The sequence below is a fragment of the Strongylocentrotus purpuratus genome, unplaced genomic scaffold (assembly GCF_000002235.5).
Source record: "Strongylocentrotus purpuratus isolate Spur 01 unplaced genomic scaffold, Spur_5.0 spur5_scaffold_12, whole genome shotgun sequence".
Classification (NCBI taxonomy): Eukaryota; Metazoa; Echinodermata; class Echinoidea; order Camarodonta; family Strongylocentrotidae; genus Strongylocentrotus; species Strongylocentrotus purpuratus.
The window spans coordinates 23,869,601-23,895,256 of record NW_022145597.1 but is presented as its reverse complement, the minus strand read 5'-3'; the positions used below and the strand labels follow the sequence as shown (position 1 = coordinate 23,895,256).

General features: G+C 36.9%; 1 protein-coding gene across 18 annotated transcripts in view; it reads left to right on the top strand.

The window, feature by feature from the left end:
• Positions 1-25,656, top strand: part of LOC587687 (dedicator of cytokinesis protein 9) — a 125,649-nt gene that overhangs the window by 17,528 nt on the left and 82,465 nt on the right. For all 18 annotated transcript variants that reach the window (XM_030982171.1, XM_030982172.1, XM_030982173.1 and 15 more), the window contains exons 2-6: positions 3,313-3,429; positions 12,965-13,054; positions 13,731-13,813; positions 14,353-14,515; positions 17,932-18,063. In XM_030982171.1, coding sequence (XP_030838031.1) covers positions 3,313-3,429; positions 12,965-13,054; positions 13,731-13,813; positions 14,353-14,515; positions 17,932-18,063 — 585 coding nt within the window. The remainder of the gene's footprint in view (positions 1-3,312; positions 3,430-12,964; positions 13,055-13,730; positions 13,814-14,352; positions 14,516-17,931; positions 18,064-25,656) is intronic.

The window sequence follows — 25,656 nt, the reverse complement described above, 5'->3', positions numbered from 1 at the left end:
AATTGCACTTTATAGCTTGGGAGTGTATTTCGAGGAGCATTTGTGGCCCAACATATAAAAGCCTAATGCATGATTGATGATAATGATTTAGAGTTGTGAGTGTGTTTGCTGAGAGCAAGGAGGGCATTAACTCTGTGTTGCTTAAGTACATGAGTTTTATAATGCCCTCTTGGTTCTAAAGGGAAGATTATTGATGAGAGAGAAGCATGACTTTTGGTGGAAACGCATGACTTGTAAAGTGAGAGCAAGGAGGGCATTAGCTCTGTGATGCTTTGATTTGAAGTGCATGAGTTTAATAACGCCCTTCTGGTTCCAAACAGAAGATTATTGATGTGAGAGAAGCATGACTTTTGGTGGAAGCGCATGACTTGTAAAGTATAACATGAAAGTTTGATTAATCATACTTGGGAGCAGGCATGCAAAGTACTTCATACTGTCAATGTCTTTGTTGATATTAGCCATGTTCAGACGGGCCTGTTGTGGTTTTAAAGTTTGCAAAACCCGCAATGTTTGAAACTATCCACTATTTTGTTGCAGTTCACAAGGTACCATAACAATGAGTATCAGAGTTTTAAACAAGAAGCCTGACAGTAATATATCTGCATGATCCTTAAATTACAGGGTAACCTCAAAGTGTAAAACCATGGCTGAAACTTTAAGTTCATGGACTGTCGTGTGAACTTAACTTTTCTCAATGAGTTTCCTCTTTTGCTTGAATGTAAGCTGGCTCATTCCACAGTCACTATGTATTCTGTCTGCAATAGATGTATCATTATGCCATAACTTTGAACGAGTAGCCCCCTTGACTTGAAGTTGTCACGCTATTACTGTGAGATCACTCATAGCTTATGTTTTTGAGTAATTTTATTCTTAACCACGAATATGTCTGCTTATAATCCTTAACCACAAGGTAACCCCGGAAGTATAAAACAATGGCTTAAACTGTCATGTGAACATAACTTTTGTAATGAGTCCTCTTGCGCTTGACTGTACACATATTTGCTCATTTCACAGTCAATGTGTGCACTGTCTGCGATCGATCGATGTATCATTATGCCTCTTGTCTATATTCTGTATAGAAATGAAAAGACTTTGAATAGACTCCTGTCATTAATGACAAGGAAATGTCAGCTGTATTGATTATTGAATGAATATTTCACAGCAATTTTGTTTTGTATTCATTTGCACTCCTTACAATACTGTAATACCGGAAGGACGAATGTATGGAGTGAACAATGAAAAATATAATTGATTTCTTGTGAATATTGTACAAAGACATTGTTATACCTCCCCCCCCCCCCCCCCGTAAAAAAGAAAAAAGCAACATCAATAATACCCAAATAAACAAACAAGTGAATACGGTAGATAAAAGAGAGTGGATTTCTTGTGGTTATTTTATATAAAATCTTATAATATAATGTATCTAGAATTTCTCAGCTAATACACTTCTGCTAGGTAAACAATAATATCCATACTTTGATAAATATTGGATAGTACATTCACCTTCAGACAGATACCTCCTCATCCACTCCCGCCCCCATCACACCACTCACAAGGGTATAGAACATATATGTAAGTAGAGTATCAATGCCATAATTTCAAATTGATGAGCACGGCCTGGGAGAAGTGTCGCAACCCTGTCTGCATTTCACTTCTTTCCGCAATTACCGGAAATTATGTGCACCGGGCCCCCCTACAAGCGAGCTTTTCATGGGGATAATAAGTCGCAATGCCCGTCTCGTTGCATTAACGGTTGAGGGCAAATTCAATAATGCCGTCACTGAGAAGGCACATAGAGAAAGCTTTCACCTGGCACGCGATTCTATACTGGACCTTTTTCGAGTCCGAGAGATGCAGTGGTGTAGAAATGTTTTCGTAGGTTGTATTTGAGTAGATAGATGAGAAGATGTAATACACAAATGTACTGTAAACAGAAACCACACACCAAAGTTACCTAGCTCCAAGCCAGTTTCAGAACGTATAGTTACATGTATGTCAAAACCGAAGCTCTCTTAACAAACAAGTTGATACAGAGATACAAAGTGTATATCATATGCATGAATATCACATTTATATTCAAGTGCGTCTCCCATTTGCTTTAAAAGGCCACCCCCTCCCCCCCCCCCACCTCCCCAAAAAAGGTAAAATTTAACAATATGATGTCTCTTTCTCAATGTTAACATAATGATGTTCTAATACATGTACAATACAAGTAGTCACTGCATTGCCTACGATGGAGTATTTAATGCTAGTTGAGAGGTTGTCATATAATCCCGTATCCAGCTTTATTTGATATCCTATTTTGTGAAGGGAGTTTATTGTTTCTGATCTCATACTATGAAAGCCGAGACAAGATGTAAAATAAAACAATCTGACAGCTTCCCATCTATTTAGAGCCAGAAAGACATTAAATTTGTGTAAAATCAATAAGTGATGTGAGATAATGCCCTTCTGGCCCCAAATAAAGTATGAGTAATCTAATCATTTTGAGTAGCTTTACTTTCAAAGGATTCAATAGGATTGTTTGGTAATGGGATACTGGTATTGAGAGTTATAAGTTCATTCATCAGTGAACCTGGATTCTAATGATATTTGAGTATTGGTTTTGATTCAATATTCCTCCACTAGTGCTTTGTTCCCATCATATATCCTATATACAAGCATCGTTTCCATGGTTTTAAGGATTTGGACCCCCCCCCCACCCCCTTTTATGCATATGTACAATGTAATTTTATCCCCAGTTACCTTTTGATGTTGTTGTTGCTGGACTTGCTTTTTGTCTGTTTAGCATTGTGAGGGTACATCCCACCCCCTGCTTGTCAGAGTTTGTGTATGTGTGTGTGTGTGTGTGGGTGGGGAGGGAGGGGGGGGGGGTGGGAGGAGTTGGTCCCCTTCCTCTACAAAATCCTGGATGTGCCCCTGGTTTCTAATATATGTATTAGATTCCTGGATCGGCAAGCATTCCTTCCTTTATAAATTATTTACTGGTGTCATAAGTCATGATGATTGTCTTGTGAAATTGAATCTTGTACCAGTTTGAGTTGAATGCAGCTACACTGTATGTTGACAGTAGTGATGTTATCATAAATGACTGGATGATTGGGGATTTGAAACCAAGTATTGTCTGTCAGAGCAGTAAGAGCATTTAATTTCCTATACCCCGTTACTTAAACACAGAGTTGAATGGCCCAGTGGCTCCAAAAAAATCAGTACAATATATATCATTTCATTATTTTCTATCAACACTTGTGTATTCAATCTCCACCTTGTCTAACTTTCTCTCTCTTTCTTTTTATCTGATCAATTGTACAGGAAAAGCTAGAAATCATCGAGCCAGTGGCGTACGAAAACTACTTGACCCAGAAGCGCTCGCAACTCAGCAATGACCCTCTTCGGCTCATGCTGCTGTTTCCCGTCGACGACGTATCGGTGAGTAAACTAACACTTCTGTTGGGTGGAGATAGGGAGACAGGGGTTGGTTGAAATTGACTTCTACAATTCAGACCTAGTTCACACTTACAACAGAAACGGGCTCTACATGTAACTGGATCCGCCTTAAGAGTATCACATTTATCTGTATCTTATTGAACAAGATTATATTTCCATCAGTCAAATGTTGCTTATCGCTGAATAAACCGGCATTCTTGTTGGGTATAGAGATCTTATATGAAGGTGGTTGAAATTAACTTCTTGAAAACTGGACTTTGTTCACACTTGTGAAAGAAAAATGTTCCTCTCTTCCAAAAAAGAGAGGTGAATTACAAGTCGCATGCTAATTCTGTTATCCTATGCAAACAGTTTCGTATTTATTTTGTTTTATAGAATTTCTGGTAGGTAAACAGAAAAAGGGTGAAAGCGTTATATATTCAAGTCAAAGAAGATTTCCTCTGGAAAATTATTTTGGAGTTGGTCTAGATTAAGAGCTCTCTAATCTTTGAGTGTGAAAACGGTTTTAAATTGGATTTAGAAAGACGCCAGTGTGACTTGAGGTATTTCAACATTTGTCAAGAGTAATTGGTGACAAATTGTGTTTTACAGAACTTTGCAAACCCCTTGCAAGCATTCAGAGTACCAGAAGACAGATTTTTGTGTGTTTTGGGGTCATATTAAATTGATGTAAAGTACTTTGCATGTACATGTTGAATACCAAGTCAATGGTAGCTTAACATTCTGGGCTAGTATTTTATAAGATATTGCATGCTATATCAAACAAATCATCATTCCATAGTTTAAATTGTATGATAATTGTTTAAAATGTTTAAAAATGAAAAACTGAAAGTGTGAGACATTATGAATTTCATAAGATAAAATTCCTCATTTCATACATTTCAATTATTTTGAAAATTCACCTTAAACCTTCAGAGAATTAACCAAGATAGTCGAGACGATTCGGGTGTAAATTTGACATATTAGTTTCCACACTGACTTGCTCCTGTAGTACGTCTCTGAACTCCCCAATGCACAGCGTAGGAAATAAGTACAAATTGATTGTAATTGGGAGTAATTTCCTCTCTGGCCTTGTCTCTCCCCCTCCTTCCTCAAAACATTTCCCCATGGCACACTTGAATTTCAAGATGTGGTTCATTTGAACTTGACACTAGCATAAACACAGAATAGTTTGCAGTTAATTATAGACAATAGACTATTAAGAAAGATACAGTGGTTCTGTGACACATTCTGCTAGTTTGCAGGCATAACTCCTTGAATTTTTTTTACACATAACGGTGTCTACATTATGAGACTACAATTTATAGTCTCTGTACTTATGCCGCTCCTGACACAGCCAGAAACTGACAGATCTAGGCTCTGCTCAATGCTCCAGGAATTTGTGGTAGCGTGTCAAGTAAGAGTGTGCATGTGCTTGCAGATTAGCATTGTTTGGCACCAATTGCTACACAATAAATTTTCTACACTAACGGTAACCAAATTTCTGTTGTAACTTCAACGCCATAGCTATTCCCAACCATAACCTTACTCTATTAAATTCAGTTAATGGTAATTCCTAATCCTACATTTATAGTGTATATCTGTGACGATATAAAGAGAGGACCAAACGTCAGGTTACCATTAGTGATCACTTTCACCTTACATCAACCTATAGTACACCAAGTATGCTCTAAAAAAATGTTACAGTCTTGTTTAAATTCCCCACTGTACTACTTATAGCTACTTGCGCCCTCTATATAGCAAACAATGCCTAATCGGTGCCTGTTGTTACCGCATGATCCCCTTTTTGGTATGTTAATTGAGAGCTTATTTGATGAGATAACCACCTGTCAGTGACCTTGCAGGGAGGTCTATAATCCCTCCTGGCCTCAACTAGTACAGACAGGCTTTAAGCCCATGAAATGCCTGCGTATTCTAATGAGGGCTAGTATGGTGTTAAATTTGTAAAAGCGGTGGAGCGCCATGGCAGGAGTGTGTAGTGTAACGTGAGTGCTAAATGTTTACAAGTAACCTTCTATTACTAACTATCATTATTACCGGTATGTCAAAGCTGATGAGTTAACACCCTTCTGACTCTCAGTATAGGCCCGTCTTCATCATCTCGAGATTGACCTTGAAACTTGAAACTCAAGCTCGAGAAATTAGCTCGAGATCTTTTGCTCAGATTCGCGCATAATGCGAGTCTTCGGTCTGGTGAAGACGCACCGGACAAATAGCGGGATATTTTGCAAACTAGCCCGACATATCTTGGGATGATTATCTCGACCAAATATCCTGCTAATTTCAACTTCGGGCTGATTAAGACGCAAATTAACTGGATAATTTGCGATCGGGTTAGTTCAAATAGCGGGATATTTGGCAATCTCAAGCTGATGAAGACAGGCCTAATGTTTAGACAAAATTATCATCCCATACTTTCAAAGAGGAAACCTGACCCCATGCATTTTCGATGACGTTCCTCAATGAATAATCTGAAAAATTAATCGGATCGTATCAGATAACTGATTATCCAGACGCTGTTGGGAATTCATCTCAGACTGATCAGCTTTTTCCCAGACTGCTGTGATCAAATTCTATTAAAAATTAAATATAAAATTATGAATTATAAAAACATATTGAATTGTAATTTATATTTCAAGGTCATGATAAGAAATTAATTTTCCAAAATACAGCCAGCTTTTAGTTGATCAGCAAACACGATTATTACTTCTGTGAAGTCTGAACATATGTTTACTTTGGCTAATCAAGTTGTCCAACATTCAACACATTGATCCAAAGATATCTTATGAAGATGTTAACATGTTTAATACTTGAGCATTGTTCTGTCCATTTCTGAAACAGCACAAATATTTCATTTTGGGGGTTTTAATTTCAAAGTGTATTAAAAGATTATAATTTTTGTCTTCACTTATGGATTTACCTAGAAAAAACACAAGTTCATGATCATTCATTAATTATTCCAACTCTGTGTATGACCTTGTAACTAACTTCTTGGGTGTGCAATTCCAAGCAATGTTACCCTTTTTATTCATTTGTTTTACCCCCAAAATAAAATTGCATACTTATATCCATTTGTTTTACCCCAAGAATGAAAATTTCTGAATGTGACCATATAGTTATTATATGCGTTCATGTAATGCTAAAGAAGTCGTTGATCATATCAGAAGATTTCTCTCTCTTGGATGAGATAAAGGTGGTAGAGACCTGTGTTTTATGGAGCATACAGTGATGCACAGAACCGCCGTCAAGTGTATTCCCTCAAAGTGCTATTTGAATTGGTTAATGTGTTTACCTGAATGTCTGGGACTACTGTACTTGCAGAGAAATATAGATCCATTTCAGGGTAGAGGTTTATCCTCGCCTGGGCTCTCCCGAAACAGGCTCTTACAGTATGTTTACAATGACTCATGTGGCACATACCTGACAATAGACGAGAGTCCAGAGACAGAATTTAATTGGTTGGGGGGGGGGGGGTGGAGGGTTTTGAGGACAGAGACAGAGAACATACGTGTGTAAGGGAAGAGGAAGGGGAGAGGAAGGGGAGAAAAAGAGTACAGAGGGGATGGTAAAGGGAAAGGGTTAGGAGAGAGAAATGAACAAGAGAGAACGAGGTGGATAGAAGTCTGACAGGCATAATGCCAACAATGGTGATGGGGGGGGGGGGGGTTAGGGCAGTAATATACTGGAGATACAAAAGTGGTTGGGGAGGGGGGAGGTAAGCTAGAGGGAATACAACTATTTAGCTATCTGAGTGGTTAAGAAGCAAATACCATGGCAACAGCTAAAAGTAGGCTTGCCTTCCACTTTGTAGCATGATAACCAAGATTTTTTTTTTTGGGGGGGGGGGGGGGGGTGGGAGAGAAGGACCATGTTTGAAAATTCAATCAGTTGGAAATAATATCTTGCCTGAGCATGTTTTATGTAAACAAGAGAAGCGTCTAATTATTGAACATGCTGTTGTCCCAGCATATTGGAAGATGGTTCTCATCTACAGAGTTAAAGTCTACAATCATGGAGATACTGGCTCTGTTCACATCAGGATATTTGCATAATTTTTTTTACAGTCTGTTTGGCGCCTGAAGGGCATTAATATACTCATATATTTTAACACGTTCTGGCTCTTAGCAGGCTCAAGAATAGTTGCAAGGAAGGATAATCTAGAAACCCCCAAAATACCAACATGGCATATATTATGGTTCTCTCAATATATGTAAGGATAAGATGTTTCATACATTAAAGAAAGAAAAGGGTTAGTATTCACTGTTAGTAAGTAAGAGATGCTTTTCAGTGAATTAGCTTTTTCTAGCACTTAAAAATTAATAGTCTACAGTCAACAGAACTATTAGCTTCTTTTTTTTCTTCTCCCAAGGTTTTTTTGTATAATATGAGGACAGTTTGCAATGCAATCATGTATTTTGTTAAGAAATTTATTATCTCTTATTTATCATGATTTTCCTATTTACCTACCACATCATAAAGTCAGACAATTTTTATGAAGCTGAAGAAAACAAACCTCAAATATCAGAAGGGATCAACCAAATATCATTTCAACCCATCTTCTTGGAATCAGAAATTAAGGTGTAGTATGAACGCAACCGTGCAGACGATGATCACCATGTTTTTGAATGTATGGAAGATGTTTGATATGTAAACAAACCATATTTCAGGCCCAGACTTGGGTGATATATGAGTCTTTGTCTGCAGATGGACAGGGGAATGGAAAAGGGAATTTGAGATGGGATGGTGGAAACAAAGACAATCTTGTGATTGTTTTTTGCGAAGGACAGAAGGAAGAATTCATTAGATTGTTGAACCCCCTTGGCAATTATCTGTCCGAATGAGCAGGGAAATAGGTGTGGAATCTGATACCTCAGTAATTAACATTGTAGCAGTATCACTTTCCTCTTTGTCATCCAACATCATATTGTCTTTTAATGGTGTGAATTTCCAAATGATGTGAATGAAAAGCCTTACCAAATTATGATTGCCAGGTCAGTATAATGTCAGAAATATGAATATTTTATGGTGGGGTTGGCTTAGTTAAAAAGTCAACTTCTGTATGCAATTGAAGCTTTTGGATAATTAATTTACAGTAAGGTTATGACAGCTCCCTAGTAGACCTAAGTCAATTATTTTGCCTTGATTGGCATGTATGTTCTTTTCATAAGCAGGTTATATTTCAAACCTACGCAGACACAAGCAAATTAATATAAGCACACATATAATGGAGCACATTTATTATGCATAATGATGGATTTGCTATGTGACATCACAATGAACATCGGTAAGTATTTTAACTTAAGTTGGTCTCCTCTAGTAAAATACTTATAGATGTGAGCTGAATAAGACATAAGCCATTTTACTTAGCTAAGCCATGTGCTAATTTTAAAAATGGCATAATTAGAGTATTCAATTGAATTTGGATACTGGATGATTTTTTAAATACTATGTGGAAGTGCATATACATTATTTACAAACAACGATGGAGTTTTGAAGTCTGAACACATCGCTGTGTGTCGTGGTTCGGTCCAAAACATGTTTGGAATAAGGCTAAGAGGGTCGGCTTTGTACATGAGGCGTGTCTCTTCAAATGTCAGAGCGATTTGATGCTTTTCAGGATGACTGATATTAGGCACATTCTCTTGAATTCCTTTCTATCTCTCTCGAGCTATGTTCGTCTCTATGTTGAGTGTGGGCGTATGGTTTGACATTCATGTTGAGAGGGGAGGTTGTTTGTCTGGCAAGGTTTAGTCTTAAAAGAGAGATTTATCACTTTCTTGAGCCAGCAGGGAAACAAATTGGGGGTGGGCGAATAGATTTTTGCCCCCATTCTTTACAGGATTACTAATATTTGACACAACATTCATTTATATCTCTCTCTCAAGCTTTATTTTTCACTATATGTTGAGGGTGGGCAGATGGTAGGACATTCATGTTGAGAGAGAAGTGGTTTTCTTATCCTATAGCATTCAAAGCAAAATACATGGACTGAAGAGGGGGGGGGGGGCTGTCAGCTGTTTGCCCCTCCCCCCAACAGAGTTCCAATGAAACAAAGCAACTATTTTTATCAGTTTAAAATTAGCCAATGCGTACCTACATGCACGTATGATTTCACTGTGTTTTGCAATAATTTGTAGATGGAGAAGTACACTGCATGTACATACATGTTTCCCAAACGGGGCAGAGGTACAGAGTCTTCATGAATATCTAATTATCAAATTCCAAATACCCCCCAAAAAGATATATATATTGTGTAGCTACATCAATACTAAATAAAAAGTCATGTAAAATAACCAATATTGTTTAAAAAGATGAAAACATGTTTATATTGGTGAGCTTACATGAGCTTCACCACTATGGGGGGGGGGGGGGGGGGGGGGTGGGGGGGTGGGGTGGGGTGGGGGGAGGGGGTTGGCCTCTGCATACATGTAGCACATACTAAATCTCTACACACAAAAGTTTGCATCATATTGGAAAGAAAACCGTGGGCATGACAGTCTTGCAGATGAAGAGATATCCCGAAATAACCAAGCACTCTATCTCCAATCCAATAATACTCTCACCTCTCAGTGTTGCAAGCAGATGACGGGAGATTTCATTTCAATTTTGAGAGCATTGCTGAGTCTCTGTGAGACATTTAAGTTTTTTATTAGAATTCGGGGGACAATTTCAATCGGGAATGGAATGGTTGTGTGACTTATTGGTGAAGAATCGTCACAAACTACACAGTGGACAGCTTGAGAAAACTGGGAGTTGCAAAAGGGTTACAAGGCGTTTTTGAAGAATTTTCATGAACAGTAGATTAGATAGATGGAGATTTTCACGAGATGCAAAAGGACTTTAATGCATATTGTGAAAATTTTTCACAAAAACATATGTCATACACCTGGGGGTGCCAAAGGACTTTAACTATTTTGTAAAGAATCTTCATTTAAAAAGCACAGTAGATAGGCTCAAGATGTTTATTAGATGCAAAAGGGCTTTTAATGTAGTTTGTGAAGAATTCTCACAAGCAACATATCATAACAACCAGAGAAAGCTTAGAACTGCAAAAGGACTTTATCTCGCATTATGAGAATCTTCACAATCAACATAGTACACAGCTAGAGCAGGTTTATGAAGCAAAGAGAGATTTAATAGACCCCATTTATTCATAATGGGTATTTTCTAATCATAGAAATAATGAATTTCTTTATTGTCATGCACAAATGCCATCTTGTTCCTATTTTTAATACATTGTACATGTACACATGCTGAATGTCAACCACTTCAAATAAATACCATTTCTTGGATTATACATATACTATTACATCAATTGAATAGAAATCCCTGGCAAATTAACTATTAATCCATCAAATACATGTACATTACTATGGCTAATGATTGAAAAATCCATGACATTTGTAATGAAATTCACACAAGAGCGGTAATGCGCCGGAAAATGACCAGGAATTAAATGCCTAATGGGCCTCGCTGGGCGGATCAATGTTGGGTTTAGCTCAGTGATTGCATATTAAGCTGTGAAAGAAATATGACATCACTTGTAATAATGTTGATTGTCTGGGCCAAGTCCAAGCTATTTTGTCCCATTCTTTGATGACTAATATACATATTAAACCCCTTGATATGATGATTAAATTTGCAAGTACTACTGAAGCTTAGATAAACAAATTTGTCCCTATTTTCACGAATTGACGGTAGTGAATGATAATCCCATACAATTTGCGTGCAGATTTTCTTCACTTCGTGAAAACAGGAACGAACTATCAAGATATTATTATTATGTGATACTTTTGATGTCAATTTACATTCAAAATCTCATAAAACTTGTAAGGTTTGGGACATCCTGGGTCAGTTTCTCGAAATAATCATAATTATTTAAGTTCTCGAACATCCCATTTGAAACCCTTGTTTATTTCATCACACAGGATGGGTTGTCCAAAAACTTAGACTAATGGCTGTTCCATGTGGCCCCAGATGAATACTTTTGGCTTGCCCTTCTTTTGTTTGTTTGTCTGGAGCCAAATTTTGTTTAAATACATTTACACTAACTGGTTAAAAATTTACCTAAATATAAGTCTTTAAAAAAAAAAAAAAAAAAAAATTATTTAAAAAAAAAATCCCCCCTAAAAAAAAAAAAATCAACAAAACTCAAAACTCAAAACTTAAAAAAAACAAAAAAAAACAACAAAAAAACAACAAAAAAAAAACAAAAAAAAATCGAAAATCAAATTTGAGATATTTCCTTTTTAATAAAGGGATATTATACATGCTCTGTATAAGAGAAAGATTTTGATATTTCTTCTTCTATGTAGCAATATTCTTCAAAGGTCATGCTGGCAAATGGCAGAGCCTGACATTTACTTATATTGTTCTTTGATTTTGATTTTCACTTGTTAACTCCTTTACTGCCATCAGGTGTAGAATAAGTTACATGTACCATTGATGAACTTTCTAGAGTTGTGGTTTAAATTCCTTATTTTGTTGTGAGATCAGCAGGCCTGATAAAAACCTGATTTAAATCGGTTTCCCGATATTTTTTCCCTTATTTTCTCTATTCTTCCCTATTTTCCCCTATTATTTCCCAATTTTTCTTACTCAAAGGGGGGGGGGGGGGGGAATGTTGTTAGATGCCATTTTCCCCCGAATTCTCTTCTTCTTTTTTTTTACTCAAGGGGAGCATGGTTGAGGGAACCCCCCCCCCCCCCCTTATTTGTAGTGCCCACTACCACCCCTGGATCAGGCCTAAAACACCTGCTTTGAGGACATAACTCAAGAAAGAAATTCTTGTATGAGTGTCAGAATAGTGTCTTCTACTCCAAAAACACAGTACACTATTAATTAGTATACTGGTATGGGTTTGGCTGCTGATGGCAAAGCAAGGTCCTAATTATACATTTATTAAACCAAAACAAATTGTTAATGCAAGCTCATTGCACTTTTGGAGTTACATGTACAGTCAAACCTTTGTTAGTGGTCACCTCTCTGTAAAGGCCACCTGTCTATAGTGGTCATGCATTCTGTCTCCCCGGAAACACAATATGTGTTGTAGAACCTGTCTACAGTGGTCACATTTTGTGTTCCCTGACTGTACTGGGTTCTATATATATGCTTGCCCTTTTCTAAATGCACTGGCAAGGAATAAGGTGCACAGAGAAGCTGAATGTGACTGTTTTATTTTACATATCTTTAAGTTTAACACATACATTTTTCATACTCCTTCACCATTAAAGCCTATCTGCACTAGTTTGGCCAGGAGGGATTAGACCTCCTCTGTGTGGTCACTGACAGGTGGTTATCTCTTCAAATCAGCTCTCCATTGACACAAGAAAAAGGGGACCATGGGGGATCAACGGGTACCGCTTAGGCATTGTTTGCTGTATAGAGGGCGCAAGTAGCTACAAGTAGTGCAGTCCCGCTTGAAAGCATGCGATGCTGAGTAAATATTTCTTCAAGTGCCATACACATACACATTATAAATGTATATTTTATTTTGTTTTTGTATTCATGCATACAGGCATCCACCATCCCTAGAACGTTACGTACCACCTGTTCAACAGTACCAGACTGTGCTTTGAGAGAAGCTGACGCTAACTTTGTCAAAGAGGTAAGAATCTTAACTTGTAATTAAGATTTAATTAAAATATATTCTCTGCGATTCAATTTGGACACAGTGGCGTATTCCCCCCCCCCCCCCCACATTAGGTAGTGATAAAATGAAGTTATTGGGAAAAAAGTGAGATAGGGAAAGGGGGAAGGTTGAGAAAGTATAGAAGATTAGACCTACTTCATCACCCCCAAGATAGGTGGTCTATTAAATTCATATATCATTTTCTTTGTGAGCCCCCTAATATTTTGTACTCTTCTACTAAGGTCATATACCATTTCTTCATTTTCTTGAGAACAAAACTGTTCATAATAGGTATGAATCGTATTCTTGCTTTTTAAGGTTAAAGGACATTGTTTAAAGGAGATGTGCATTTTCTTCAATGTTTTGTGACTCTAAGCTCTGCTGCCCTCATGCAAAAGGTTACAATAGTTGTCATTTGTTTAAAATCCATGCCATTGCTTCAGAATTTATTTCCTAAAGAAACATTTGTTTTCAGACACACTAGATTGGAAATTAATGTGATGTTCAATTTTGTTTAAATGGGATTTCATTCACGGACGTTTTTGGATTGTCCAATGATTTGCCTTTGATTATTATGCTTAATTTCTTGTATTGTTTATACCTTTGATTTGTTTTATTGATAATCTTGAGATTTTGTTTTTGTTTTTTGTAGTGTATAAATAGCTATACATCAGAATGGAGGGTAATCAACAACAAATATGCAGCATATGCTGGGAGTTATCAAGATTTACCAAAGTAAGTTTGATATCATATTTATCTTGTTTTGTTGTTTCTTGTAAACTACAATATTTTATTTACACAAATTATTTGTAGGTGATTTGATTGATTGATTCTACTATATGAAGTACCATATCACCTTATTTGTGACCTGGCATTTTGGCCAATTTTTAATGAAGGTCATATTAGTGGCAAGAAACTTTGCAAGCAGCAAATTTATATTGTTGTATTAAGTTAATTCATTTCATGAAACTATACCCTTTTTGAATCAGGGTCACTGGCAAAATTCATGAGGTTTTATTCATGTAAATTGAATAGTTTGACATTAGGTGTAATAATGATAATTGGGATTATCGGTAGGGAGATAAAGACATGATTGTGAAGCAAAGATTACACGTAGCAAGCTGTATGATTGAACAAACTTGTAGGCCAGAATAAAAACATTTTTTATGTATTTCGAAGAGAGAATGATTAAAAGAGAAAGATGGATAATGCCTCTTATACCTGCAGTATTTTTTAATGAATGTAAACATTAAAAATGTCTGTCACTCTTGCAGCTATCGTATGCCAGACAAGCTTGCTGTACAGCATTATGAAGTGGACGAGACGGACGAGAATAAACAAGATGACTCCCTCCTCTCACCATCCGGGAGTATATGCAAGCAAGGCTTCCTACACAAAACACCATTTGGAAGCAGAGGAGATATACAATTCATGCGGGTGAGTCTCTTCTTTTTGTTTAAAATTGATGTACAGGTTATTAAAGAAATAGACATATACAAATGTGCATTAATGAAATCACACATGCAGAAGTTAAAGTTGCACCCTTTCATCTAGAGAGGTTGAGTGTGATTTCTTGATTCTTCCATTGTACATACACCTGTAGCAGTTCTGCACAAATTCAAAATGGCTTCCTCCATGGCTATATACCAGGTTCCCTTGTTGTTGTTTGTTATTCCCCAAGGCCATCAGGAAGGATGATGGTGGAATGAATGGAGTACTGAACCCTGTGCTAATCGATTGCACTTTCGACGTGTTTCACCATTCATTTAAGAGCCATCTCCCCACCAGTATATGCCAATATGTCAGACTATTGTCCGTAGCATTAATAATGGAAGACACCAATCACGAAGGGATGAAACCCCATCATCCCAATTTAAGGTCTAAAATGTCAGGTATATTACTACACTAGTTGACTCGCAACACTGCCAACCATTCTTATTTTGGAGGAATGATTCCTATTTTTTTGCCAGTGTTATGAATCTTAGTTTCTATCTTTTTTCTTAAGACTGATTTGAAAAAAGCATGCAAAATATAGATCCTTCCTAATCTTATTATGAGAGATTTCCCAATTCTTGCTACATGTAATGTTGGCAGTCATTTGAGTGAGTGACCCAACTATTTTGCTCGTGCATGTGACGACTGCTCAAGCTTTGTTTCATCAACGGCATAGGGTTAAGGTTGCGGGTAGGTATTAGGTTAGGTTTAGAGTTGCAAGTGAGTTTAAGTTTAGGTTTAGGGTTAGTGTTAGGTATAGTGTTGGATCCAGGGTTGACATGTATGAAATTGACTCAAGGAAATTGTATCGGAGCAAGTGTCTCACAACCATTTGAGCGGAGTGTTTTGGATTGGTTATTGCATGCAGCATTGCATATACACAAGTTGAGTATAGTGCAAGCAACTCATCAAATAGAGGGATTTTTTCACGGCTGTCATCTACAATGTTTGCCAGGCTAAAGGAATAGATTGCATTGCACATATGTATATGAAGTTTCAACGTGTCTCTTGCACTTCCAGATCATTCACAGTACTTTATTCTTAAACATGATTTTCTCCTTTCTATTTATATGTTTACCTCCCTATTTGTTCTTACCTCCCCCATAATGTCTCCTGCTTTTGCTACCGCTCCTATTCTAATTTTGTGTAATTATAAGTTTCTCTGATAGTCCCAATACAGTTTGTATCTGCAAGCATAAAGCAATGACATTCTCCCTCTCCATCTCTTTCTTTTCCTTATTCCATCTCTTTTTCCAATTATCATTATCTTTCTCTTTTTGTCTAGCTCACTAATGCAATATTCTTCTTTCAATACTCTCCACATTCCATTTTAATTAAAAGAGAGACCTCTACATTCAAAGGCAGTTTCAAATCAATGCCCCCCCCCCAATCATCTACCCCTCCCTCCCTCTCTGTTTTCACTCTCATTTCCAATCTTCTGTTTATAGTTCCTGTTCCTTTTCTTCACTATCGTATCCTTCCTTCCCCCTTGTTATCCTTCCATCGATCCAAGTATTGGATACAGCCCATCTCAGGTCGTCGCACTATGCAAGGCCTCGTTGTTATGAGAAAATGGAGGTATGATGTATAAAGAAGCGATGCAGGCTCTACACAAGGCAGCGCTCTGAAAGATAAATAATAAAACACTCTCTGCCTGGCCTGGCCATAAATACACAGCCATACCGTAGCAGTGATGCATCATGCCAATGTACAGTATATTGTGTGTGATGCAGGATCAAAGCCAAAATCCTCGATGGATTATAAATTATAATGTGTACCACCTTGAGCAAAATTGAACTTGACCTTTAAAAATATTGTCTTGAATGATTTTTTAGCATATAGGTTGTTAAACGAAATCATATCAAGTCCTAAAATTTGCTTCGAAATATTGAAAGTTCAAGGACTTCAACATTTTACATTTTTTAGCACAAGAGGTATATAAAAAAAGTACCGGTATGTCATTATTTTTCTTGTTAAGTGTGTCATTTTTCTTGTAAAGTGTGAAATCTCGAATAAACATAAGCATATTTATTATTTTACCTAAAACATTACAAATTATCACGGCTAATAAATTCAATCAGATGGAACCAGCTGGGCCATTCATCAATGCTTTCTTGAGTCTGTGAAATCACCTTTTCAAATCATAATGATTACTGAAATGGGGCTCAGAATTATGTTATGAAATAAAGGGTCACTTTTGTGTTTCTTTCCATAGCTCAAAGAGCAATGTTCAATCGTTGTTGAATGTTAATATATGCACAGACTGGTTCAATTTAGTTGATTGGTACTCAGTTGGGGTGCTCCCAGCAAGCATGTTCCGTTGTACCCTCAAATCACTTAAAGATAAACTTTAGTACTGGTAATGCGATTGCATTGTGAAAGAAAACGTGTGAAAGGATCAGAAACAGTTGATCATGTAGCATGTAAGTATTGGTGTGCACTGCAAGGTTCTGGAGTCATCAAAATCGTAATAAATTTGACCGAGTCTTGGTAAAGTAACAAGCACTCACATAGAAAGCTATATATGGGACAACACACATGGTGTCGGGGCTATATAGTACTACCTTGATTTCCTTGTCTTTCTATGCTCATTACTCAGCCAGTATACATTTTCTTCCAAAATTGTTTGGCACATGTCATTTATTTGTAATCTTGAACATTCAGTGTAAGTTTCGTTTGATTCTGTGAGAATTAAGTTTTTTTTTACCAGTACTGGAGTTTATCTTTAATATCATGATGACCAGAGATTCCCATAGCCACTGACTCTGACAAGACTATTCATTGAAAAGATTTTCTTTTAAAATCATTTCCAGTCTTATCTCTACTCTATTATTTTGCGTTAGATTACAAGGGTGTTGATATGTACATGTAGCATGACTTGAAGGACAAAATATTTAACACTAATATTTACATTTCAAAACTATTGTGTTTTTTGTGTGCATATTTTGGAATGTAAACATTTCCATTGCAGCATTTTACAAGTATGTTACCCAATAGATGTATCTGCACGGAATCTAAATGTGATAAAAGAAAGTGAATGAAGTAGAGCTTAAACTGAAGAGCAGTGTGCAGTCTAACCTGCTTTAGCGACCACTTGCATAGAAAGACCACCTGTCTATAAAGATCACATATTTTGTTTCCCTTGAAAATGGTTTCTCATGGAAACATGTACTATAGGAACCTGTACATAAAGATAATAATAATAATAACTAGTTCTTATATAGCGCTTTTCAAAGCGCTTTACAGATAAAGATCACCTGTCGATAAAGACCACATTTAATGTATCCCTTGTAATTTCTTTTGTGTACAGTTGGTTTATTAAAATTTAATCTTAATTTCAATCCTTGTTTTAATTGCAGTCATACAAGAGAAGATTCTTCTACCTGAAGCAGCTTGCAGATAGGTCCTTCTTGCTGGAATACCACAAAGATGACAAAAGCACAGAAGCAAAAGGCAATATGTACCTTGACTCTCTTCAGGAAGTTATAAAGGTAAGGAATGAATTCTCATTAAATTTTTTTTTTTTTTTTTTTAAATTACTGAATTGTTTCTTCCTACTTCTTATTCCTGATTATTACGAGTAAATATTTGACATTGCACTCACATATTAGATGCGACATAAACTGAGACAACTACGTCATACCAAAAAACAAATAAACTGTAAACCCCGTTGTGACGACTTCTGGATAGGAGTTCATGAAAGTTATGTAATCATTATTCATTCATGTACCAAGGGGAAATTCTCTGATATATACACAGGTGGAACTGCCCTTTTTCAAGAAGGCACTCAAAAGGTGTTCATGAAGCACCTCCATCTTTTTGATAGCGATTGTTCTAAAACGTACACAATGGGACGTCTCCATGTTCGAAAGATCTGTGGATATGTGGGCGTCATTTGTACATTTGCTATCTCTGAAGTGATCTATTATGAAAAGCCACATAACCCTAGGTCGGGTTTAACACTGCCTACATGAAGTGCTTACTAGTAATTGGTTGATCAGTGTATGGAGTGCTAAAGGTACATCTCTTCATCATGTGCAAATTACCATGATTCTGTAACTAAATGACAGAGAAATGCTTTTCATCACAAATATTTATTTAATTTTTTTTAACGGTAATGATAATAATGATAAATTACATTTTAAAGCAGTTAATACTATGTTTCTAAACACTGAATATAACAAGATACAACATAGAGTAAGCATACAGCAATAATAATACATTAATTCTAATATTAACAATTACAGATAATACTTACAACTAACATAAAACAAAACTGCCCTATAAATTACTATCAAACAAGAAATACTTCACTAGTTTTATTTCACTTTCATTTAAAGGAAATAATGTAGTGTATGTGAGGCAGTCGATCTGCCATATCAGTTTTAACATGCTTAATCCTTTGCCTACTGGAACCAGGTTGCTCCTGTATTAAGCCAATGAGATTGAGAGAATTCAGGAATCAAAGGGTTAATATAGACAGTGTGATCATTCAGTGTAACTGAAAAGACCCTTTGATTTCAGCCGCTTCTACAACAGCAAAGCTCTAGTTGAGATTGAGCATGTGTGACCCCATTAGGATAAGTGTTTCAAATTCCACTTCAGAAACCTGTGACTTCTCAGGCTCATAATTGTGTGACAGTATTTAGACAGCCGATAAGGTGGAAGGAGCAGAAGGTCCTATGTCCGCAGGTTTTTAAGGGAATTTTAATAGATGATTTGACAAAGGTATTGAGCAATGGTCGAATTTCACACACACTACTTAGCTCAGAATGTTTGATCCAAATGACCCAATGTTGTCAGCTTTGTGACATATCAGTTCATCAGGTTTATTATGAACCCACGAATCAGATATATGTGTTACTGTACTGATTTGTCTGTTCATGATATCAATGACGAGTTCTAGGTGGAAACGTACCTACCACACAATTTAAAGTTTATATAGAACCTGCATTTACATTATACCTGTAGATATTTTCTGTATGGAGACTGAAGGATGTTAAATTTATGAAAAAAATGGATACAAGTTAATATATAATATGAAAAGATACTATAAAGAAGTAAAAACTTAATTATCCATACCCCTTGTAAATTATATATTTTTGGGGTATTTTTTGTAACTCAAACATAAATAGGGACAAATCAATTTTCATATACTTACAAAATTACAAAACTTGGTAAATTGTAATTATTGTATGAATAATTTACTTGTTAACTGCATGTGCCTAGTTCCATAAAGGCTCAATAACATGGCTCAAGTTCTCATTGAAATTATATGGAATGAAAAAGCTCCCTTGATGAGATGCACATAATTCCTACCATTTCTGTTTTACAAGTCAATGACACCATTCTGTGTCTTATAAATGGATGAATTGCCAGAAGGGCATAAGTCAGACATGCTGTCTTCAGGGACTCAGGGTCCAGATGGTTTGGTGAATCGCATTAAGAGAAGAAACAGAAGAATAGGATCCTTCTCATTAGGTCTGGAGTGAGAAGCATTCCACTTTGAATGAGATGTTGTTAATTGTATGTCCATAGTTTCATAGAGGCTTGATAATAGGGCTCTACTTTATTTGAAATTATTGCATACAAAGAGATATTTAAGGCAGCTCCCTTGATGAGATGCACATAATTCCTTCCATTTCTGTTTTACAAGTCAATGACACCATTCTGTGTCTTAAATATGGATGAATTGCCAGAAGGGCGTAAGTCAGACATGCTGTCTTCAGGGACTCAGGGTCCAGATGGTCTGGTGAATGGCATCAACTTCAAGAGAAGAATTGGAATAGGATCCTTCTCGTTAGGTCTGGAGTGAGAAGAATTCCGCTTTGAATGAGATAGGTTAGGATTGCTAAAGGGCAGATATGATGATGAATATTGAGGGTTGGGTGGTGGTGGTGGGGGGGGGGGGATGCAGTATATTGAGGGGTGTGGACACACAGGGCATTGTCCTGATATAAGGTGCATGTGCATGGAGGTTTTTTTTTTTTTTTTACAGTTCTCTCTGTATCTTTATGTCTGTCTTTAATCCTCTGGCCCTGTCTATGTTTCTATCTCTGGCACTGTCTCTGTCTCTGGCACTGTCTCTGTCTTTTTGTCCTGTCTGTTTTTTCTTTTTTACTCTGTTATCTCCTCTTGCTCTCTGTATCCCCTCTCTCTTTCTCTCTCCCTCTCTCCCTCTCTCTCTCTCTCTCTCTCTCTCTCTCTCTCTTTCTCTCTCTCTCTCTTGCTCTCTCTCTCTCTCTCTCCCTCATCTGATTTGTATATCTCCCCCTCTCTCTCTCATCTGGGACTCTTATCTCTCCCTCTCTCTCTCTCTCTCTCTCTCTCTCCATCTTTCCCATCCGCTCTTTCTCCCCTCGGAAACAAAGAAAAGAAAATGAACCAACAGCTCTTTATCATGAAACGCACATGGGATACAAAAATTATTATTAAAAAATAATTTTCATAATAATTACTGATTGGGTTATAATTTTTTACAATAGAAATAACAATTGAAATAAAAAGACCTATACACAATTTAATTTTTAATCAAGAAACTACTGCATTCTGATTTAGAAATCTGGATTATGATGCTTATTCAATTGATTTGAAGGGAAAAATCATGTCCAGCAATATTAAAAGATCAATCCGTAGCTGTATGTCTTGGTGGGAAATTTAATGTACCCCCTGCTAATAGTTTATTCAAGCCTTATTTTGATGACCTTTCAACATTGCCTTATTACATGCTATGGTATGGGAGCAGGAGGGAGGAAGTCCATGTAGATTCACCCTCAAGCAGAATATAAGATCCCATTTGATTATCATAAAAATTATAATGAGAGACCGTTAATTAATGGCACTCCTTCGAAAGTTTTTTTTACCTTATAAGTAGAATCAAATTATCTAAAATATGTCTTCTGTTTTTATTCATTTACATGTACATGTATGTATTGCAACCATTGGTTGGATTTCACAGAAAACAAATTAAAATTGAATTTTGAATCCATTATGTTTGACAGGCTTCTTGTAAAGATAACAAATATAGTGAAGTTTATAATTAGAAAGGGAATTTTAGACTGAGGGCCTTCATGAGCATTATTTAGGATTATTATGCTTTTAATTGCTCTTGTCACGATTCTTGTTGAGTGCCAAGGAAATTAATTATATAGACATTTACAAAAGTATGAATTTGATTATTGACCCATTTACAGTACGTAATTAGGATTGCATTTACATAAAAGTGTAAATGTTTTTTTCTTTTGTTGCCATAGGATTTATATTCTTCATTTAAAACAAAGATGTTAAGTTTCATAAACATTTAACATTGAATTACTAGCTCTGACAGAATGTAATATACTGTACATTCAGCATTCAGCATTGTTACTGACATTTGATTAAAATGGATCACAAGCTGACAGTGCTGTTCCGTCATTGTTACCCCAGTGCCATAAAAAGGCTCCAGCCCCTTTCATTTCCTTCCCTTCTGGCATCGATTCGCACGGGACCTCTTACGTCAAGCAGGCAAAACAATACCCCGCTGTCACCAAGAACTCGCACATGATCTTGTTTTTATGATCCCGCAAACCAATATCCAATAAAACGACGGGCAGCTCATTTTCGTGACGACTCTGGTGGAACACACGAGGGCCTCATCTACCCACGGGGTACGTTCGTTCATCCCATCATGCAAAGTCCTGTCGCTTGCCTAACCATCCCAACCTATTCCCAAGCATGATGCGAGGGCTGCAAGGGGAGAAAATAGAATCAGTGGCAGACGACTACTGATGAAGAATTAATGAAGTGATGGGAGAGTGGGGTGGTTCCTTTTAGATGCCAAGTACATGTCTAGTCCTCACTAAATTGTAGTGTAATATATTGATATAGTGTGGAGCCCCTGAAATAAAAAGATGTCTGTAATTGTTTATGAAGGTAGAGAAATTTATTTTCTACAAAGACTAAATTATAGCAGGAATTGTGTGAATATCACATTGATTAATTATGAATATATAGTGGAGAGGTGCTGGTAGTTGGGGAAGGGAGGGGGGGGGGGGGGGGGGGGCTCCTTTCAGATTTGAAGTTGACACTGTAGATCTTCCAAGAATTTGCATTTCTTTATTCATTCATTGGGGTAGTCAGAGAAAGTAGTTGTTGTTTAATCAGATATAAAAGAAGTTTTCAAAAATGGCAAAAGACCATTTTCGTAATGCACAAAATCGTTGTTTTTAGATTCATGCATTGAATTTGATTACATTGTGAAAATGGTCTATTCTGGATATTGAATTGACAGAGTAGGACAGAGTATTATTAGGTTTATTGGGATGAGGTGGGGATGGGATAGGGTACTTCCACACACACAGTGCACATGTACATGTATGTTGTATTTTTTGTTGAGCATGCAGGTCTTCGGTGCTTTTTCTTCACCCATGTTTTGGGTCTTGCAATGTCTACATCTACCTTAGATGTGCATGTACAGATATGTTAAATGTGTATAACATTATAGCGAATTGTACACAGCTTGCCATGATTTTAGGGGAGCTGTACATGTGCATGTACCAGGTCTACATTATTAACCTGTTGACTACTGAATTATCTCATTCCCATAGGCTTAATACAGGGACCACATGGTTCCCTTAGGCAATGGGTTAAGAATGGATGAGGGGTACTTGCAGCTTACAAGTTGATATGGAACTCAAGCTGATGACTGAAGAATACCCATGATCATAGTCCTTTAATGAGAGGAGTATTACAAATTAGTATTATGATACCCACATTTTGATTGCCATCCAGTGTATCTATTGTACCTGTGTACCTTTACGTCAGTCCTCTATCGTATATATTTTGAGAATGAAACTATTCACTACAAATCATGGTATGGATACATACATGTACACAATGTACATTAAAGCCTGTACATTTTAGATCTACAAGTAAGATATGTTCATGTGCATGTTCATCACAGAATGCAGTATCTGAATACACTGGTAATGGGATGAGCATTGTCAAATAAGATGTGAGAAAATATGTAATTTTATGCCAGTATTTATTGATTAATATTGAGGAGTAGCTAAAAATGGTGATTACTCATAGAATCGAATGGAGTTAACATCCTTCTGTCTCTCATTTATCTCACAATTTTCAAGAAACCAGATTCATCTCTAAAATTGAATGAGAGCCATATTGACATAGACAGTTGACTTTAAAAACCTTGATAAGTAGAGGAGTCAGTGGAGTGGAGAGGAAGAGAGAGGGGGGGGGGGGGGTGTCCTCCTCCAATACCAATAAATGTGCCCTGCGAGGCTCACTAACCCTAATAAATTAACAGAGAGAGGACGTAATATTTAAGGTTGATCGTAACGGTCGAAAGCCGGTAATCAGTAGACCTTAGCCGCTTGATGAGCAGATAATTTGTGGCGGAATTTGACCATGCATCCCCGCAAATGCGAGTGATTAGTGGCTGATGATAATATGTCGGCTTGGCCTGTTAGGAGTATCATATCATGTTTAATGGTGAATTTAGTGCATAATCGGCCATGGTTATAAGAAGGGCTTTTGCACTGTTGCACTCTTTTTCCATTGAGAGCTTATAACCAAAAATATCACATTTTCAGTACATGTTAGCCCTGTCTTTGTTTGAATCAAGTGCTGACAGCAATGTCATTCTTCTTTTTTGTAACCAAGCGTTGTTATGAATACAGATTTTCCTTTAATCATAATGATTGTTATTCTCACCATCCGGTCTTTAAAAGCAAAATATGCAAGTTGTACCTGAACTCCTAAAATATGGAAACATTTACCCTTTTGTTTATAAATATTTATTGTTTTAGTTCCAAAAGTCTTTATTGTTGGGAAGGGAAGTGGATGGGAAAGAGAGAAGGAAAGAGCCAGGAGACAAGTGGAGAGGGAAGGAGGGAGAGAGGGATGGTAGGAATGAGGAAGGTTGGATGGGAGGGAACAGAGGAAGGGAGGGGGAGAAGAGGAAGGAGATGAGAGGTAGGGGAAAGGGGAGGAGAAAGATGAGGAGGGGCGGGGAGAGAGGAAGAAAGGATGAGAGGGAAGGAGGAGGAAGGGTAATAGGGTGATCATCTCATCAGTTATGTCATTACATCTTGATAGTTTTTTAATATTTTTTCTCATCAAAGGAGCTAAATCCATTGTTCCTTGGTCTTTGAAGCCTAGTAATCTCTCATTAAGCTTTCCATCAGTGACTCACTCTGTGATTTCCTGCAAGTTCTTTGTCAAGTTAAGGTGGTGTGGGCTGCCTGGCTAGTTACAAAAAGTTGAATTCTGAAGAAAAAAACAAATCATTCAAGCAAACACATTTGCAGAAGAATGTTAAAAAGTGTATAATCTTTTACACACAATCAGCATTAAATTTGATTTAATCCATGATTAATAGCTACCACTTGAATGACATGTCATAGAAAATGATCTGTTTCATGAAAAGATACAAGCATATGGCTCCGTAAACAATGCTTTATGCAATATTTGTCCTATATTTTCCTTTCTGCAATGACTTTGTATCATAGATAAGAAATTGTCTTTACTCTTATTACTGGGTTATTTCAACAGTTGAAAAATTAATTGTTCGTTCGTGTCTCCTTAGATCAAGATTAATGTATCTTGATCTTCGGAGTAGTTGCTACAACCGACCGTGTCAGACACGTTGCCCTGGGGTGCGAGATAGGACTCTTTAATGATCAAAGTAATTAGAACCCTAAGAAGGGGGCAAAGAACACTGCAAAATGTTTTTTTTTCCATTCCTGGGGTGTGATTCATCATTCAGATTTATTTTCTGAGATTTTCAAGAAATGACACGTCATTACCAAAACTCAGGGGGGCTCCCTTTAAAACATTCCTGACACTTCCAGAGAAGCAAGTTTCAAGTGACGGTATAAATTGGTTTTGATTGGCCTCTATCTGTGCGACCCTCTAACACTGATGAGATAAATTGGTTTCAATTCAGAGAATTACACGTTCATTGTATCTTGCTCAGTGTCGCTCTCTCCTATTTTTAACAGTATGAACATTCTCAAGTCAGAAGTAAGAACTAGATTAAAAAGTGGAGCATGCTACTGTAGTGTATTCAGTTCACAGTTACATTA